Genomic DNA, 21,526 nt, shown 5'->3' on the forward strand with positions numbered 1-21,526 from the left:
GTGTAAACACTGACTTACGTTTTTGCTCTACACAAATTTGCGCGTATTTTTTTTGCTTTCGAATATAAAATTGTATTTTATGTAACGAACGCAGGAAAATTTCAGTTTGCAATTTTATATAACTGAATTATAATTATTTATTAATGTTTTTCAATCAGCTTTGATCAGACAGTTGGAGAAAACAAAACTGTGCTAATACGGATAACATCTATATCATGGATAAAGTTGAATTTTTAAAGAAAGACGCAGTCTGACCATTTTTTTTAATACTCCATCAGACAAAAATAAGATAGAATAATGAACACATATATATGTATGTATGCAGATATGTAAAATCACAAGAGGTGTAACTGTGAATAAACAACAATTCAGAGAAGAACTTGTGCAAAAGCAGGTAAGATAAATTTAACAAAGAAATTTTACTAAACGTAATGAGATTTGCTATAATATATAATTACCACGAAACAGGGCACAAAACTGTCGCTAGAATTCTGTTATGAATAGTCGGCCTAGAAACAATTACTTTGCAATAAGCAAATATACACATTCTCATAAATACATAAAATTCCAGAATGGATTAGATCTCTGTTCAAGAATAAACCCAACAGCTTTGTACACTCCGCTTTTTACTGCGGACAGTTTTAGATTTTAAAAAAATATATTTATATTATTATAAAAATATACAATTTTTCTATAAATTTAAGAACTATTTTATAAACAATAACTATTTAATTAAAATTATAATAACAAATTATAAAAATATTCAATTGAAAACGATATTAAATAATGGTTAGAATAGATTTCAATTTATTAAAATATGTGGGTTCCTATCTACTTAAAAATAAAATAAGCTACATATTTAGCTTTCAGCACCTCATTACTGACTTGATCCAATCTGACATTTCTATTTTGATAACATTATCCTTATCATGATCTTTCTTATGGAATACTTCTGCCAATATTTAAAAATATTACTTATTTTTATTATAATGTGTTTTCTTAAACTAAATTTTAACTTACGGAAAGCTGTAGTTAAATGTAAAATAGCTGATGCAAAGTCACTTAATCTTAAAGTACCATCTTTACGAATATAACGGTGCATTAAAACATTCATAATATCTGTTGATAATTGAAAACCCACATCACAAAGCGCATCTCTTAAACGTTCGGCTCGTAGAACTCCTGCCTTTTCTTTCGAATAGATTTTAAAAACACCTTGCCAGGCTTTTAAATTTACCATAAATGTTTTAAACTGATGAAAATTAATTCTTCCTGTTCCAGATTTCTAAATATTTCATATTAAAAAAAAACAAGTGAAAAAGTCTAATTTATTGTAAAATGAAAATGCTTTACATCTTGTAGTGAAATAATTTGTCTGCAAATATCAATGTTCGCACAGCCTTTAATATAATCATTTGGTAAACATGCTTCTAATAATTCATGTAATTCAAAGCAATTAATAGTCCTGCATAAATATAAAATGCAAAAATATAATTTTAATGATTGTTAATTCATAATTTATGGGCATACTTATTTTCATCAGCTAATTGCATGAAAACAGGTTCATATTGACATTTTTTCGCCTTAGAGCTATCAGGTTCATTTATTAAATTTAATGGTGGAAATGGATCTAATAACATCATTGTTTGAGTCTCAAGTTGCGTTAATCTTATTGAATTTCCTAAAATTCGTACCGTGAATAATGCTTCTTCTCCTGGCTCATAAGTGGTTGCCATTAAAAGATATCGTCCTACTTCTAAACTACAACGCAAACTAACGTGCCTTGTGTTGCCGTAATCTGAATTTATAAAACTAATTTGATTTTTGAAAAAATCTTTTGGTACGCATTCTGAAAGTTTTGTTTTGACTATAAATTCGAAAAAAAATTATTAATAAATTTATTATTTATTTATAGGTAAAGAAATTGATTTACCTGTATTCAATTTGTACATTGTAAAGCCAATTACTTTTGGTTCGATAGCAGTATGCTGATTCAATGAAATGACAATATCTTCTTTTTCTTGTACAGTAAGGAGCAACTGTGGGTTTATATGAAACGATTCATGATTTCTGCAACCACCAGCTGTAACACCTCTTCGCCACTGTCCCTGGTACATTTTCATTTGCCACCGTTTAGGTCTATCTGATAATGATATCTCATCTTTAGCTGTGTCTGTGTCCAAATGAATACATTCCAAAAATGTAAATGATTGAGTGAGAACTAAAAACGATATCCTAAAAGAACATTTTACGTTCATATTAATCGTTGAAGTCTACGGCTTCAGTTGAATATAAAGAGAAACTTGTCTACTTTATTCATTTTATTTACCAAAATTCACCAACATCTAGTTGTCCTAATAATCTATCACGTTCTTGTATAGATACTCGATCCCATGATTGTGACATAGCCGACCATTCCCCATTATATCCAGTTTTAGTACCAAAAGTTTCACTTGCAAGAGGATCCTTTAACCGAACTAATTGTACAGCATCTCCTAATAATGTTTCGACCTAAAATTAAAAAATTAAATTTTATTTGGCTAGTTGTATTAGAAAAATTATAATATTTAATACTTACCTTGTCTAATGAACACACTCTGTAATTGACATTAAAATAAATTCCATTTGGCAGTCTTTCTGGAGTACTTTTATATTGTCCATTACTTGTTGTGGCCTGACTTTTATTTGAAATACATGTAACAATGCATGTCGTTTCTAAATACAGCTTCAGTTGTAGCGGGCGAATAAAATCATTTCCATTTCTAATATTACATACTTCAACAATACCACCTAATAAATCACTCAAACCATCTGATCTTGTTCCGTATTTTAATGCTTCATATGAACCATGTAATTTTGCTACAGCTTTTTCAAGTAATGATGCCCAAAAACAATTTGATTTTTGTGGCTGAAGAAATGCTAATTTACCGTTAATTGTTGGTAAACGATCATCGACTAGAACTTCAACCCATTCACCGCACCACCATAAACGAAATCTATAAACACCGCATGAATTATTAACATTTTGATCAGCTGGTACAACTCTATAGTATAAATTTTTTAATGAATATAATACACCTAAACAAGAGACTAGCCAACGATCACCCATTTTACCAGGGCATATATCGAAATTTTCCCCTTCAGACATAAACGTTCCATTTGATGATATTTCTGGTATTCGTTTCCATTGAAATGTAAAAGGTGGTGTTTGATAATAAAAAACTGATGTTTGTACAGCTGGAAAATCAGGATCTTCCCAAAGATAACTTTTTTTTTTGCAATCCGATTTTATTCTTTCGTATTTCGAAGTCATTTTATTTGAAAAACATGTATAAATGTAATTTTGTTGTTTCAATAATAAAAAGATTTTATAAATCCAGACTGCTCTACTATTTAGTTTACAGCGTTTAAATATGTGTATTTAAGAGTACATATATCAAAAACATTCCGAAGAATGTGATTAAGAAAGTTAGGTTCTGAAATGAAAATTTATATTAAATTCATTAGAAATTAAAAAAAAAAAACACAAATTTAATATGTATTTAAAATTTTTATTTTTAATTTAAGATTCTTTAAGAAGAAGGTTCAGAGCTAGAGTCGGTTCACCCACACATCAAAATAAAAAATTTTAATTATGTTAATTGCTCATGTATTGTGTTAATTGGATTCTGTTTTTTGAAGAGTTCAATAAGAAAAAATTCTATAAAAGTAATACAATTAACAAGATCACAAGAAGATGACTAAGAAACAAGAAAAAGCCGATAATTGAGTTTAATATTCAAAATATAAGAGTTTTTAGATAAATTCGGTTCTTGCAATGAAATATTGATGTCGCTCAATTATACCGTCACTTACCGAGCAATTATTGCATTGAGCCTTACCGTTATCTACATGAATTTTTTTGTGTGGTCAGCAACATAATCGACTGGTCTGTTTAAAATTTCATTTCAAAAATTTTACGTATATAGTATTCTAAATTCTTTTTACTTTGTTATTGTGAATAACTGATTTGATTCAAAATAGTTCATGATACGCCGCAATAAGCACGTTGATATACGGAAATTAATTTTAATGATTTATAGTAAATATTCGTTTCTTAAATGTAAAATTCTTTAAAAATGTAAAAAGTACAAAATAACCAAACAAGAAAATTAAGAGATTGTTAAAAATTTATTTGATTAAGAGGAGAGCGTCTTACTTTTAGATAGAATTTATCATTTATTTCTAATTACGAAATTAAACTATAGAATTCATTTAATACACAGTTTACCCATAAGATAATGCATGCCACTTTGCGCTACTTAAAAACGTACACCAAAAGTTTTGCATTTGAATGCACCGTAACCATTGTTTCATAAAATTGTTCTTGCTTTTTTTTTTTATATTTAAAATAATTTCTTGATTTTCAAAATGAAAATTTTAAATAAATTTTTTGTAAGAATTCATTTATAGTTGGAATTTTTTATTGTAATATAAATTTCTTTTAGGTCTTGGATTACATACATAGCTGTACAGAAAAGTTTGTTTCAGAAACATATACATACGTACATTATGCATATTGTATGTGAAATTTATTTAATACCACACTACTTGAATGGATAAATTTATTCCTTAATAAGTTTTATTGTGCTTTTTACTTAAGTAATGGGAACTTTTAATTTTATTGTAAAGCAAAATAATTTTATATTATTAAGTGAATTCTTAATTTATAAAATGTATGTGAGAAATGGAATAACGTTATTGTATTTTCATGTTAATGGATGTGAAAAAAAATTTAACATTCATAATTGAAAAGTATAATAATTTTTTTCAATTTAAATATGGTTTTAAACGGTGGGTTTAAAAGATTTTAACATGATTTTGAATTTAGTAGTAAAAGCGTCAAGAATTTTGCAGATATTAATAGTAAAATAAACCAATAAAGTTAACTTGGAGGGCGGCTGATTTTAAATCTGGTTGAGTTTTAAAGTAATTTTTTTATTGGGCTAACTCATATTAATAAATTTTGAATTAATTTAAAGAAGTTGTTAAATTTTTGGGTTGACTACCTTCTTTCATTTACCTTTAATTTTGTTTTTTTTTTTTTAATTTCCTGATTTTTTTCATTTCTTACAGACTTAACTCCGATTGTAACTGTTTGTTACAGTTGCGTTTAGAACTAAAAATATTAAAATGTATTTGAATTATTTTAGAAAAATTTTTGAAAGCCATACCGCATACTAAAATTTGACAAACTAGAAAAAGTAAATTACTAGATTAAAATTTTTGGAAGCCATACTGCAAGCTAAAATTTGACAAGCTAGACAAACAAGAAGAGTATTTTATTGGATTAAAATAGGCATATGGTGAGCATAAACAGTAGCGTAGCGTATGAATTTTATAAGCAAATATTTTTATGCAACCGAATGGAAATAGTTTTGGTTTAAAAACACAAGTGGCTTGAAAGATTCTGTTCCGAAGCATTTGTTTACTTCATAACTTTTTGCTTAAAGATGCAATCGTATGAGTAGAGCAGTTCTGTTTTAATTTTCTTGCCTAGTGTAGTGTATTGAAATAGCAAAATTACTAACACACTGAAAACTTTGATGTAAAATTTTTATTTCAATAAGAACTTGTGTCCCATTTTCTATGCATATAAAGTTTATCTTCTTATACATCAATCCTCATATATATATTTATGGGCAGCCCTATACTTACAGATATTGTAATAGTTTTATTCAAATTTAAAATTTCAAATCAGATAAGGGTTAATGACCCAATTGCTATTTCAAAATTAATATGGTCCTATGATACCAAATCGCTTTTATTACACTGGAAATACTATGTATGTATATGCATAATACCAAATGTACGTGGGCGTAGGATTTTACAGTTTATTTTTGGCACTTATCTTTTTTTTTTGCTTTTCATTCTTTATCGTTATTATTGGTTAAATATAAATGTTGTACATTGTCTTTTATCACCTTTTTTTTTTAAATAAAAAAAACAAAAATTCATTCTTCTTCACGTTAAACACGGATTTAAATATTTTGTGAATATTTTTTTTTTGTGCTTTATTATGGCTTTGATTCACGTTTTAATTATTTCTTGTTGTCTTTTCATTCCTTTTAATTTAAGAAATGATGTGATTTGAATTTTCAATGTCAAAATTTAAAAGTAAAAAAATTTCTGGCTTTTTTTTTTAAGCTATTTGGATATTGCAACTTCTACAAAATGAAAATCATTTATGATTTTATAATAACGATTGAAATGTACATATGTGGTTGCAGAAGTTTAAATCAGTTTTATGAATTTCCATCCAATCCAAATTTCGATTCAAAATAATGTCAACCGGAAAACATGTACAAATACAAGTATTTTCAGTTTTTCTTTTTTTTGGTAGATTTATGCATTATGTTGCCTATTTACAGGTTTTTTAATTCGAATTTTAATGAATTCTAAATCGGTTGATGAGGAAAAAATTATTGCATGTGTTCAAATGAATCATACAATAATGTAGTTCCTAAAATGGATTTTTAAAATGGTGGTTTAAATTTAACGAAGAATAAATTTGTAAAATAATTGAAAATTAACCTGTACTAATAAAAATATATTCATTTTTTAGTGTTATTAAAATGCAAGTAAATGGGAAATGAAGGTTCATTTAAGACAAGAAATGCATACATGTAGATTGTTCTCATCCAATAGGTGCAGTGCTTAAAAGAAATTTTTACAAATAGATCACAGTGAAGATTTTTAGGTATCTCAGTTACTCTACGGGGTATACATAGGTACTGCCTCTAAAGCAAACGCAATTTTGTTGACTTTATAAAACCAAGAAGATCAGAAATTATTTTTTAAAGTATAAAAAATTATAACTAACATCAGATTGCTGAATTGATTCTTTAGATTTAGTGTTGTTTTAGAACAGTTTTCTTTTACACGTTAGCTCAAGCTGTAAGAGCTCTCAAATATAAGAGATCTCACAATATATTTTGAAAAATATTTTACTTTACCATTTTGTATTTCTTTTAAAAATTTTTATAAGTTTATTATAATTGAGATTTAAAATAGAATTTTAAGATTTGGTGTTACAAGAATATTATAATTATGAATAAGTTATTTACGGTTCAATTATTTTATTTATTTTTCTTTAAATTTCATCGTTACCATTATTTTTAAAGCAAAATTTTTAAAAACAAAACTTAAGCATTTTAGTTAACAAGATTTATTTTTTATAAATAACGATGTACTACATTAATTAATGGCTAACTCATTAATTTTAATTTAAAAAGTTTTATTTTTTTTTAACTTAATATCCTATAATATTGTATAGTATAGATTAGAAAGATGATGAAATGAACTCATTATGTCATCAATTTTATTCTGTTTTACCTTCAGTCATTGTTATTTTCATAATAATTATCGTTGTTTATTTTTATATAAAAAAATTTCAAATTTCAAATCATCTTTTTATAATAATTTGAGTTAAAAATAAAATAAATGTATTTTTTCTTCTTTATTTATGTATCAAAAGTTCAATTATTATTCATCAATCTGAAAGATTTCCATGACGTACAATGTTGGTTTAATAATCATAATGTGATTCTACATTGACTTTTAAGACAGCACTTCAATTTATGAATTTTATTTTTTTCTTTTTGGTAATTTTTTATAAATTCACAAAATTTTAAAATTTAATGTTTTCAATTTCTAAATTATAAAATCTATTCTTTTAAAATGCATATTTTTTTTTATTAAGTCTATAGTTTGATCGTTATTCCATTGTTCGAACTAAGTGCATATTTATTAAATATTTTAATAATTTTTGTAATTTCCTACATTTTGTTGCCTTAAATAACATACTTACATTATAAAAATTAAAAGTATATATACATATATTAGAAATAAATGCATATAATTTATAATTTTATAAAAAGTAAAATTACAGAAAAAATGTTGTTCACATATTAGTTGTTTCTGGTCATTTAACTGTCCATCTGTAAAATGTTTACATTATTTTTTAACTTTCCGATTACTGTCTTTCAAAGTCTTAATTTTTTGATAATATTTATTGCAATGACAATTTTTATACTAATCACAAATTTGAAAATTTCAGGCTTAATTTCACAATAATGTTTGTCTAAATCTCATTTTATTCAATTGATTAGAATCTTTGACTTTAAAATTGTAGTAATATGAAATCTTTTCATAAAACACTGTATATTGCGATAGTGACAACTGCTCTATATTTATGTTCATAAGCAAATGTTTCTAATTTAGTTTGCTTACAAATATCCGCAATATAGCGAAATTAGTGTATGAGTAGCGTAAAATAAGTAATAAAAAATATACTGCATATTCATCACGTCATTGCATTTCGCAGTACGTAATTGTTTTGCAGTATTGCGTTGCTAAAAATCTCTATGGTATTAATTCACATAATTCATCTTATAAATTGTTATAACTGAATTTTGTATCAATACAGAAAAAAATAATAAGATCTAGTAAAAATTTATTTTGCGATTGTAGAAAAACTAAAATAAAATTATTTTCTATGTGTCTTTATCTACAATAATTCAAATGAAATATTTACAAATATTTAAAGAAAGTCTTTTATTTTAATAATATAATAAAAATTTTAGTCGTACTTCTGTTCCATTTAATAACTGCTAATATAAATTGTCAAAGAAAATAAACTTTTATATAATTTGGTTTATTTTTTTCTTAAATTTGAAAAATAAGCAACAAAAACAAAAATATTAAATAAAAAATTAAGATAAAATTTTTTTTATACTTTCATTTTTTATAAGTTGGTTCGAAAGTTGGTTGGTACCTATAAAAATTTTCTTTCACTTTTCAAAATTTATAATTATTACTCAATTATTTTTATATTTTTCATTTCTCATTTTTCTTCTGTTTCTTTTTTTTTAATATTTCAATATTTTACCTTCAAAATCATTCAGTTGCATGACCATAGCTCACCTTATAATTGTCATGTGCACATACATGTAAACACATATATGTCAGTGTATTTTTAAGATTATATTAATTGTTTTATGCTGTTTTTCATATTTTCTTCACCTACTTACTCTTAGTATTGTACTCGTATACCATTGGTGTTTCTTTATTTATTTTTAATGATACATTTTATATGAGATTTATATTTTTAGTTTTTGATCCAAAAATTTCTTTTTGTTTTTAAAGAATGTAAAATGTAATGAGAATTAAAGTGAGGTTTTTACTTCACAAGGCAAAAAAAAATTTCTTGAACTGTTATGAATTGAGTGGAACGAATATGAATTAAAAGATTTACAAAGGAAAAAATAAAAATCTTTTGACCTTTCATTTTACAAATGTTCATTAAATCATGACTAGTTTTCAATGTAATTTTGATTAAATAAAAGGCTATGTATGTATGTATACAAAAAATTTAATTTTAACTTGTATACACAAAATTTTTAAAGACTTTCCCTGATTCAATTCACATATGTACATACACAGGTTATCACATGCACGTATGTATGTATTTGGCGCTTTTATAAAAGAAAAAAAACGAAATTTTTATTTCGGATATTAAAAAACGAGAATTTCATTCTTTCATCTAATCCATCAATCAAATTGTGAAAATTCATGTGTAAACATAAGTGTATGTACATGAATGTAAAATAATTAAAGTTGTACAAACTTCAAATTGTAAAGACAAAAAAAAAAATAAATATTTTGTTCGTTAGAAAGCACTTTATCATTATGTATGTATAAGACAATTACCTCGTATTTTAAATTTCAATTTGACATTTTACATAAACATATCATATGTATATAAGTGTATAGCACGAGACTTAAAATTGCATAACAAACAAAAGTTTTCATTTCAAATGTTTTAGCTTATGTTACGCGTATTTCTATAATTAAATATATGTGTGTAGGGTTTAATGTTCGTGATTGTTTTGCGTTTTTTAATTTGACATTACGCTGTCTATATAACTAGTAAATTTTTAGTTTTTCTTAGATCGCGCAATTAAAATTTTCAACTCATTCCTTTGTTTTTTTTTTTACTAATAAAAAAATCAAGTGCAAACCTTTATTATTGGGTATAAATGAAAGCCCATGAAAGTTTTTGAAGACATATTATGTGTAAAAACACACATGCTTTTATTACAATAGCCTTAAGTAATGAAAATAATTTTTTTTTTTAATATTAAAAGTTTATGCATGCAAAATATGCTTTTAAAAATAGGTATTTCGATACCAGTGGATAAGAGAACGTGAATTAAAAAAAAAAATTATATTTAATTAGATACCTTTTTTCTTTGTGGTTTTTTTGTGTATGTATGTATGTACTATGCAAGATTATTCAAGTATATCTTGCCGATAGCAAGATCAATGACTTTATGTCTAAAAAAATAATCATTTTAAAATGTTTTTGTTTTACTCTGCGCAATTACTGTCAAATTAATTTAAATTAAAACGAGAATTTGAAAATGGTACTTATGCGATCTTGTTTATCTTTTTCTTTAAGAAAATATCGACCTTAGTTAACCCATTCGGGAACAACAAAAAAAATTTTTAACCGATATAATAATAACGGTAATATTACAAAGCAGTTTTTTCTAATTAAAGGACGTTTCAATTTGGTACATTACGTGACAAAGTGTTAGACGTTTCTGATTCAATTTTCGTGACTTAGCTTACGTAAAGAACTTACGTTTGAAAATTTCCATCAGTTCACCTGAATACTGATTTTATTTTCCTCCCTAATTTTTTTTTAAATTGGGACAAGTTAACATTTGAGCTTTAATACAATAGGCATATGCATTCCCTATGCCTTTCTTATTATCCAGCACTGTACGTAAACCAAGACTTATAAGAGATTTCATAAACGTACTTTTAGGATAGTAACTGTGCGTATATAAAATTAAACAAATAATACAATTATTTACTTTTTTGCCACAAAAAAAAAACTATCCCCGCGTCCCGTCAAGTATTACAAAAAAGAATGTATATTTTAATTTGTACGTTATTCAATGCGAGATTGCTAATGAATCGTAAACATTTAAAAGAAAAAAGTAGCACAAACATATTGGGCTTTTAATAAATTGCTTCTTAATTATAATATTAACAATGATCGTTTTCTTTTAAAGTTATTCTTTTATAAAATTTAAAACAAGTTTATTTCGGTAAAATAATTTTGTATGTTTGTATGTATATGTATGTACTTTAATGACGCTTCACTTTCTTACTAAATTTTTTCTCTTTCTCATAAATTTTTGATCATTTATTCATTTATATTATCTCTTGACTAATGTAAACGTAAGTTTTCTCTCTTGATATCTTGATTGAAATAGGACTCTGTATCTTAAGGTATATTGTATTCATATATAAATTTTATTGACTAGAAATTCTAAAAACTAAATTGCAGTAGTATTTTGCCTTTCTATAATAGATTAAAACGGCAGAATTTCGAATATATTAAACGGCAAGTCTACTTGAATGAGAATATCTCAAAAAAAATTTACTTAATTCTCTTAATTCTTAACCCTTTGAATTGTTATTTTTAAATGTGACACATTTAGGTTTTAAAATGTCATATTGAACATTTAACGAAAGCCGGTATTTGATAAACAATTCAACAGATTCAAGCCGTAAAATGAAATGTGTGTGAGTACCATTAATTTGAAGTCAGAGAAAATTTTCTTTAATTTATGGCTGTGCCTGCAAAATGTATATAAGCACACAGCATTCTTCCGTGAAAAAATAATTAAGTAGAAAATGTCAATTTGAAATTGTAAATGATAGGCCTTGATCCGCATTTTTTTTTTAATTTTAAAATTATTTCAAAATTTTTAATTTATTTATTGAAATTCTGTTGTAGATTTTTATAGATCAAATTCAAATTGAATTTCATTTAATTCAATTATGAATGTCATCAACTTTTTGTTAAACATGACACACATATTATGTTAAAATACCAAAATTAAAAAATTATATAGTGTCGTACATCTGTATTTAAAATAACCTTTTATGATAAGACGTTAACTGAATTCATGTCCGCGTATTTTAATGAAATTCAATTTGAATATTTTTTTTTGTGTTTATAAAATTTATTTTATTTGTTGTTTTCTTTTGGGTACAACAAACTTAAACGGTCATAGTATAATGTGGGTTGAGTAAACAACAACAGTTTTAATAGTTAAATTTTTGATATAACGAATGTCAATAATAACTATTTTTGTTATTCGGTACTTATTAGTAAATTTTAGGAAAAGAATTTTTTCCGGTTCTTTTTTTTTGTGACGAGAAATAAGGCGGCGTGAGGCGATACGTTGTAAATTTTAATTTATTCAAAATATTTTTATTATTCATTACTTGCAAATCAGAAAAACAAATTTTTAAAAAGGCATAAAATTTTTGAATTAACTATTTGTGTTTACATACAAACTTTTACTAATTAATAAAATTTAAGTAAAATGTGAAAACAAATTAATTGTGGAAGAAAAGTGCGCACATTACACTCAGCATTACAAAATAAATATTGAAAGTAGCGATGAAAAATAATGAAAAACTGATCATTCATAAAAAATTATTGAAAATTTTTTATTCAATTAATACAAAAAATATTTTTTTTATGCTTAACGAATTTTATACTTTTGTTTTTATTTTCAATTTACTCAAGATTTTTAATAGCCACAAAAAATGCCATTTTTTTTAATTCCAATATTTTTTTGCTTTTTTTTTTGGAATTGGCTAAAAATCTTAATTTCATTTCGACACCTGTGCAATACAAAAATATTTTTTTGTTTTTATTTTTTTTACCATTATACACCGGAACTAAGGTTTGTAGATAATTGGTTTCTTTGAGGAACACCTTGAAATTTTTTTGTTTATTGTTATTGTTTTTAATTAGTTTCTCTTTTTCTCGCTGCTACAGCCACAACATTTATTTTACAGTGTTGTATATGAATTGAGTCATAATTTGACTCTTATGCAAATTAAATTTTCAAAATTATTGTTGTTAGTAAAATTTGGTATATAACGAAAAAATGTTGAGTTGTTAACATAATTATAAAAATTTTCAATGGTACAACGAAATATTTATGGTCCATCTTGTCAACGGCATTTGAATGAGCGCGTGTACTTAATATTGTAGAGAGTGGGTACTTGTTTTTTTTCTTTTCTCTATGTTTATAATTCATATATGAAAAATAAAATTAGCATAAAAATTTTAAAATTGTGCAAAAAACGAAAACTAGAAAAATGTGTCATAATTGTTTGAATATAAATGTGTTATATTAGTTTGAGTGTACTACATTTTCCCCTATTTGTATTAATAAATAAAATCACCGTTATATACTCGTAGCATCCAAACTGTAAAAGTTTACTGGCACTAGCAAAAACTACAATTAAAAGTGGACAAATACAATAATTCATTCGATCAATTTGAAGTAGTAAACCATTGCAGACTACTTGACCAATTAAAAGTTAAATTACGGGAATAAGAGTTGTTTCAAATACCTTATTACCAAAGTGTTTGACTAACAGGACACAATGTGTCAAAATTGGAAAGGCAAGATTTGTACTTGTACAGTATATGAAACAATGCAACACACAATCACTTTTATTCAAAATTTTGCGTACGCTTGTAACACCACTAGAAATCCAAAGCGTGTATACATGCAAAAATTATTTAACTAATTTAACCATTCACTATTTAATTTAACACTACTTTATTATAAAATCATCATAATATAACATATGTTAAGATATACAAGAGATTTTTTTATTAATCGTGTTCTACAATAATTGCTCTAAGTTATGTTGTTAATGCAAATGTAAACCGTTATTCAACGCAATAGATTAATGTTCACATATAATTTAATTTGAATTTTACATATTTATTTTAAAAAGTATTCTGTAAGAAGTTGGAAGAGAAAATAATCTGTTCTTTATTCTTAAATCGCCATATGGGAAAATGCAACACATATCTATATTACATATACCGGGATACACACATATATATAATGTTCATATAAACCGCAATTTCCGTACTCTTATCTCACGCAACATGATTTTAACATCATTTAATGACACTAATTTCAATAGTAATATGAGAGAAAATATTAATATTTTTAATTAATTGATATTAAGCATTAAGTTAATTGCCAAGATTTATTTATTTAGTATGTAATTACATAACATTTATATAGCAACTAATGTACGTAGGATTATTGTTATTATATTAAGACACAGGTTAAACTAGCGGTTGCAGTTCTAACAAAGATCTATAATGGCAATTCGTTTTTGTAGTTTGCTGCAAAAATTATACTGTAAAAGATCTACTGTCAAATTTTGATATTATAACCACAATTTTTATGTCCATTTATAGTTTAATGGTTGATATCCGTCCCATTCCCCTGAATGCAAAAGTCGTCGCGTAACAGGATAATAAGTAAACGTTATCGGCTGTCAATCTAATTAAATTTTTGGCAACAGTGCTTTTGTTACCACTTCTCCCTTTGTAATTCTATTAGAGTGCAGTTTTAACTAACAAGATTTTATTTTCAATGCAAACTGAAAAATGCAAACTCGAACTCAACTAATTATTTATTGAGTTTGCGATTCTTGTATATTCAATCACTTAAATAGTGTTGTAAGCTGCCACTCATATTACAGATTAAAAATAAATAAATTATGATTCTTAAGCGGTAACAAATTTTTAACTTTAAATTTATAAATTTGACATTAAAATTCAAAAAATTTGACTTGATTAACCTGCTTAAGAATAAAATAACCTTGGATTAGTAACATTTACATTTTTCTATCAATTGGATATCACTCCAAAAAAACACTAACATTACATTTATTTACAAAGCAAGAAAAGAGAAAAAAATTCTTCCTGCAATATTTTACTTAAAAATTTATTTTTAAATACTTATTGTGTACTAGCAAATATTAGTAGATTGAAATTGATAAAATATAAGCTTGTCTAATATCTTCTAATGATCTTTTTTTTTAATTGTATTCAATGTAGAAAGGAATTTAATTCGTATAACAGATAGCATTACTGAAAACAATGTTAAAAGTTTCAAGGATTTAGTTGAATTTTTTTTGTTTTCAAAATTTTTCTAAAATTTACGAAGGTTTTTTTAATGAAATTTTATCGTTTCTTTTAAATCACGTTTTTCTTACTTACATCTAATTACGTGTATTTTTTTTAATGATACCAAACTTATACAACAATAATGTACCATGTATACTTACATACTAAAACTATATTCTATTGAGCAATTAAGAAATATTTTAAAATATTGTAGTTTTGAAGAAAATAACAAGTTTTAAAATATTCAAACTCAATAAAAATTGTTTTATTGTACAATCAATACTCATATTGTGTAAAAAGTCGAAAACATGAAATAGTGTAACATGTACTGAAATACAAATTAAATTTTTATTTTGATGTAATTCTGAATTTTTGAAAGACAAAACAGCGTGATTATTGAATTTAACAGTAGATTTTAATGTTGTAGAACCTTGGTTAAAAAATCATGTGTCAATAATTCTCTTTATAATAAAAAAAACTCAAATTTTCTCAATAAACGAACAAGTTCTCAAAAATTCAGGTAAATTTTTTTTATAGACAAATGAGTTGAATAAGTTTTTCTGTACTATAACTGACTAAAATATACAAATTAACTCAAAAATTACTTTAACACTTTGGTTACTACGCTAAATAATGCTCTCATCAGGCAATTTATTAATCTCATTCAATTATCAAACTATGGTCTCATATAATTATAATGAGAACATCATTTGTAAAATTAAATGGCCACTGTCTCAGTCTAAAATGCCAGTGACTACAACAAAATAACAATAATATTTTTAAAATTAAACTCAAAATTTAATATTGGAATGATTACCAAAATGAGAATTTTTATGACTCTAATTTACGGTTTTTAAGTAATGAAGAAAAATAGATTTTAATATAAAAAAAAAAACAGTTTAGTTAGGAAAATTAATCGCGCTATATACATACATGGTACACTATTAAAAAATAAACATTTTTTTTTCCTCATATTTTTCAGTTTCTATTACAAATCTTAATTTTCTTATTTTTTTTTTTGTAGATTGGAAATTTTTTAATTTAAAATGGTACACTTTTAATGAATAGAGAAATTTGAAAAAAAAAAAAAACGAATGTGTATACTTAAATACATATATAGAAGAAGAAAAATGAAGGAAAAACTTGGATGTAAAAAAATGTAAAGGCAACAACACAACAAATCATATATGAAAAAAAAGTTACAAAAAAAACAAATAAGCAGAAAATCAGAAAAAAAAAAGAAATAAACCGTAATAAAAAATTAGTTCGTGGAGTACCTACTACTGTAAAATTTATTACAAACAGCACAGGTAAAATAACAATGAATTTTAGATTAAATCTATGCGTGCATTCCATTCAAAAACATTTACAATTGCATATAGTGTGGATGTGTGTATATGTATGGCCTTATATTATTATATTTGTATGTATGAATGTCGCTAATTCCAGTTTGCACTATATAATATTCATATGTGAATACTATGTAGTTATGTTGTGCATATTACTGCACATATGCACGTTAATAGAACTGTAAACGTTGTAAGCGATTGTTTTATTTTATAGCGGGTCCTCTATTATAATTTTTTTTTCAAATTTAATTTTTTTTTTATTTCTCATTACTGTTTTTTTTTTGTTACTATAGAAAGGGGGAAAACCATATTTTTATGCATTTTCTTACAATGTGATTTCAAGATTTATAAATTAAGTCAATTATTTTACTGTTTGTATTAAAATTAGATGAAGAATCTAGTGGTTCAAAACGAGCTTCATAAATCGTTATATGCTGTAGAATATGAAAAAGTTTTTTCCATTGAAGAAGAGCGAGAAAAATTAAAAACAAAATTTTCAGATCGAAAATTTGACGAATATTTTATTTTATTAAGATTAAATATAATACTTCTTTCAGTTCATTATCATGAACAACATTGGGAATTTCCCGAAATTTCTTTATATTCCTGTAACATATTTGGTTTGGAAAGTGTTCGAAAATGGCAAGTCACCGATTCGACCTTCGTTCGATGATATTTCAGTTCTTGCTTTGAAACTTCTTGTAACGCAAACACATCCTCTAAATTTTTTACAATTTTCCGAAGTTTTGAATAAGCTTATGTAAACTTATTTTATACTTAATATATTAATCATTTGATTCTTTTTCGTCAAACGGAATTAAAATTTTCAATTTAACAATTCAGTTCCAAAAACCTTTTAATTTCCAAAAAAATTAATATTTTAATTGAACAGTGAACAAGGACAAAGCTTTCGAACTAGCAAATATTTATTATTAGTTATTTTTGAAATACTAAATTGGATCAGTGTTCTTTTTCTAAAACAAGTTCTAACTCCCACATATTCTTTAATATATTCTTCTTTTAGAATCCCGAAATATAAAATTTATGATTTAATCTCTTTTGTTTAAAATCAGGTTTACCTGGAATAGTCGTGATTAAAATTTTTATGTATGTACGTAAGAATATAAGAGAAATGAAAATTTACTTTTATTTTGTAAATATTTCAATAACTACAAGAGAAAAATTTAAAATTGAAATCAAAACTTAATTTAAATTTAAAAACAAATTTGAAAATTTATTTAATTTAAATATAAAAAATTTACTTATTAAAAATTACTTAATTTCAAGAAAAAAATTTAAAGCTTATTCACATTATAAAATTTTAGAACGTAGAGAGCCCTAAAATAATTTTTCCAGTTTAGTTATTTTTGAATTATAGCACAGACTACTAAAATTATTAATAAATTCTAGTCAAATGTTCTTACAAATTAAATTCAATGTGTATAGTATAAGATTAGTTTTATAGTTTATGAGAGTATGTATATGTCATTAGTTTAAAAATATTTTCATAGAGAGAACAAAAATATTTACTGAATTTGAGAAAAAAAATGACATGATATTTTCACATTTACCATATAATTAATCGGTAATTCACTTGTTCTGAAGTGAAAAATTTTCTCTCTTTTTCTGATTTATTTTTACTTCTAAATAAGTATGTAATTATATTAATAAATTTAATACTTTGTATGACATATTATTTATAATTATAGAGTATATGTTCATGAACAGTTGAGAGATTCGTTCTATGTTGTTCAATATTTTAATGTTTGTATGTTTTGTATGTTTGTATATTTTAAAAAATTCTTTTCATATTCTATTTTGAGTAGAAAATCTTATGCGCATATGTAAATGTATATAATATGTTAATTGATTTCAAAATCGAGTTTAATTCTAGCTTATAATTTGTTGTTGTCTCCTTCTTTATTACTTATTTTCAGTCATCTTTTTTAGTCAATTTCAAATTAGATTACAATTTTCCCGATATTAAATTTTTTAATTGAATTTTTTCATATTTGTTTATTTAAGTGAGACAAAAAATTTTTGAACGTGTTTGCAAAAGTAAGATTCTTATGTAATATGAATAAAAATCTTGTCACTCATAATTACTTTGTAAGAATGTGTGATACCTACTCACTTATTTCTCACCAGTTAGGCAAAAGGTAAATTATTATAATTTTTTACACAGATTATGCTATAATAGCATAATTTAATTTCCGTTTTCATAAAAGTAGAAAAAGCAAATATATACATAAAAAGTCACTTAAGTGACTAACAGAAATTTGTAAGAATATGTATAAAGCTTTTACGGCTGCTGTTGTATTGATGAAATAATACGCTCTCGGTATCAAGGTTTTGAAAATTTGAATAATTTTTACACGATTTTCAAGTGATATTCTGGGAATCGTAGGTCGATTCATGTTTTGAAGAGGATAAGATTTAGAAATAGGTAAAATATCAGAGTATATCAGAGAGAACTTATCTCAAAAAAAAAAACTCATTTCATATTTTATTAGCCAAGCTATTTTCAATGCTATTAAAGGTTAAATATGAAAATTTAAGCAATCTTTTGCTAAACTATTCTTAACTCAATTACTAACTTGAAATTATTTTTGAAAAGTAATTTGTAAATTGGAATGGTTTAAAAATAATAAAAACTATTCTAGCATAAAATAATTACTTATTGTTTTTGTGTAATGAGCATTTTGTATGTACATATATACGTACAAACATAAATTTTCGAATTCGCCAAAAATCTGTATAATTGTAAAAAAAATTTAAATTTTAATTTTCATTTACCTTTTTTTTTTCTTTTAAATCTTATTTTCTTTTGTAATCCAATTAATTAAAATATCAGAGATAATTACGATGAAATTGTTAATTTTGTTTTAAACACTTTTTGTTTTCTTAAAATTTTGTCTGTTATTATTTTGTAAAACGCAACATAAAATTATTTTTTTTAAGGTAAAAAATATATAATTAAAGTGTAATGTAATTTTAATATAATTATAATCTTTCTAAAGCATAATATTATTATTCTTTGTACTAAATGAATTTGCCAACAGAGCAAGTAGCAGACTTAATTTTTTCCCGCACCATAATAACCTCGAGTTTTTACTGGGAATAAAAAAAAATTAAAAATTCACTTAAAATATTAAATGAAATATTTCATTTCTTCTGTTTTGGTGGTCACTATTTCAAGTTATAAAATATTTTAATTAATTTTTATATTTCCTATGTATATAGTTTAATAAATTGACCTGAATTTGATTTCTTAAATAATTACTAAACTTGTTTCAGAAATTCCTTAGAAAAATATTTTTTTAAATTTACATTTTAAAAATTATTTCTACACATTTACGCATTAAAAATCACACTTCTTTCATAAATTATTTTATATTTTCATTTAACTTTTAAATTATAAAATTTTGAAATAAATTAATAATATGAATTACACTTTATATTTAATTAAATTTAAAAAAAATATCAAGAGAGTAAAGCTATGAAACAAAAGATTTCAATGCGCGGAAAAACAATATATTCACTCGAACGTTTTATAAAAAAAAAGAATAAAATAAATAAAACGATTTTCCAAGCGATTTTTTCCTTTAGATCATAACTTGTTGAATATGTTGCAACTACTAAATGTAGTCTCTGTGAAATTTTTGAGCCAAAAACAAAGATAAAAATCATGAAAGCAAAAAAAGAGAATCAAAGAAAACAAAAAAAAATGAATTCATACAATAACAACAACTTTTATTTTGTGCGAAGTTTTATAGAAAATTAAAAAAAAAATAACACAGAAAAACTATATTTAAGCAAATAAAGCCTTAGAAAATATTTTATAAAATTGGGTGCTATGAAATTGTTAACAATCGAAAATAATATGAGGCAGCAAAAATATGGAAATTTTGAATTTGGGTCCGTTAGAAGCTAAAAATATCGAGGAAAATTTCAAGAGAACAGTCACTAGTCGTTAGGTCAAAAAACAAAATCTTCAAGGGCAATTGACAGGACCACAGCTTGAAATGGACTAATCAATACATATAATTATTTAGGTGTAAATAATGCGGCAGTATTCTGTGAAAAAGAATGAATTCTACTCACAATTAGAGACAAAACTAATTAGGACACCCATCGCAGATATCGTCGTACTGATGGGTGACATAACCGCTAAATGTGCGATCAACTGATGACAGATCGGAAGTAATGGGGGGACATCATTTAGGCTGATTGCGACATTTCAAGAGTATAATACGCGATCTGGAGCAAAATACCATGAGAGTCGATTTCCGAATAAATACGAGTAAGACAAAAAATAGAGAATTAACGCAAGTTGCCTCTTGAAAATTGATCCCTTTCATAATTTATATCGCATCAAAAAAACAATTTAATAATAACTATTTATTTATTAAAAAAAAATTGTTTCTGATCGCACAATTTAATTTGGGCCATTAGTTATTTGGAGGCTTTGTAAAAGCACCTTATATAATAAAAATATATTCCACCTGAGTTTTTGTTATATTAAATAAAGTATGTTTATAGTGTAAGTTAGCATGGCACAAATCTACCAATAGGTTAAAATTTAGTGGTGGTGTTATTAAACTGGTTATTTTTATTTTCTGTGATCAAGTTGTGTAGTGGTTTTTATTCTATAGATGCACGGTCGTACATATGTTTACTGTGTATATAAATATGATGTATAAATACATATTTGCGATATTAGAGGGAATTTAAAAAAAAAAGAAATAGAATTTTGTTTTTATTTATATTTATAAAAACATACATGCCTATATCATTTAAATGAATATAAAGCAATGCTTATGTATATGGAGAATGTGATTCCATAAATCAATTGAAGTATTTAAGGTATGCTGATGATGTAGAAGGAAATTTTTTGAAAAAGAGCTTTTTCTCTTTCAAGTTTTTTGATAGTCAAGTTTGGCTTTAATGAAATAAAGGTATGCCTAAGTCTATTCTACTTTAGTGAACAGATTCTTATAGTAAGCACACTGGAATATTCAATTTTTGTTATTTTATTTTCTATCTTTGCCATATTTTGAACAGTATTTACTCATTCTAAATTCTCGCGCGGACAAGC

At 24.8% G+C, this 21,526-nt stretch overlaps 1 protein-coding gene across 1 annotated transcript; it reads right to left on the reverse strand.

Annotated features, from left to right (window-relative positions):
* Positions 1–784: 784 nt before the first annotated feature.
* LOC129614744 (calpain-C) lies at positions 785–19,970 on the reverse strand. The gene is made up of 8 exons (XM_055529593.1): positions 19,225–19,970; positions 2,579–3,476; positions 2,330–2,511; positions 1,934–2,235; positions 1,531–1,867; positions 1,354–1,465; positions 1,021–1,285; positions 785–952 (listed from the first exon to the last, which is right to left on the reverse strand). Exons 2-8 carry the CDS (start codon positions 3,311–3,313, stop codon positions 867–869), a joined length of 2,019 nt encoding a protein of 672 aa, XP_055385568.1. The 5' UTR covers positions 3,314–3,476; positions 19,225–19,970; the 3' UTR covers positions 785–866.
* Positions 19,971–21,526: the final 1,556 nt, after the last annotated feature.

This window comes from Condylostylus longicornis, unplaced genomic scaffold (assembly GCF_029603195.1).
Source record: "Condylostylus longicornis isolate FDR11 unplaced genomic scaffold, ASM2960319v2 ptg000119l, whole genome shotgun sequence".
In the NCBI taxonomy this organism is placed as follows: Eukaryota; Metazoa; Arthropoda; class Insecta; order Diptera; family Dolichopodidae; genus Condylostylus; species Condylostylus longicornis.

Excerpts from the sequence above, each read along its gene's own strand:
- LOC129614744 (XM_055529593.1), bottom strand. The coding sequence starts at position 3,313 with ATGACTTCGAAATACGAAAGAATAAAATCGGATTGCAAAAAAAAAAGT. Across the intron at positions 2,512-2,578 it reads GAGTGTGTTCATTAGACAAG|GTCGAAACATTATTAGGAGA; the intron begins GTAAGTATTAAA and ends TTTTAATTTTAG. Across the intron at positions 1,466-1,530 it reads CAATTAGCTGATGAAAATAA|GACTATTAATTGCTTTGAAT; the intron begins GTATGCCCATAA and ends ATATTTATGCAG.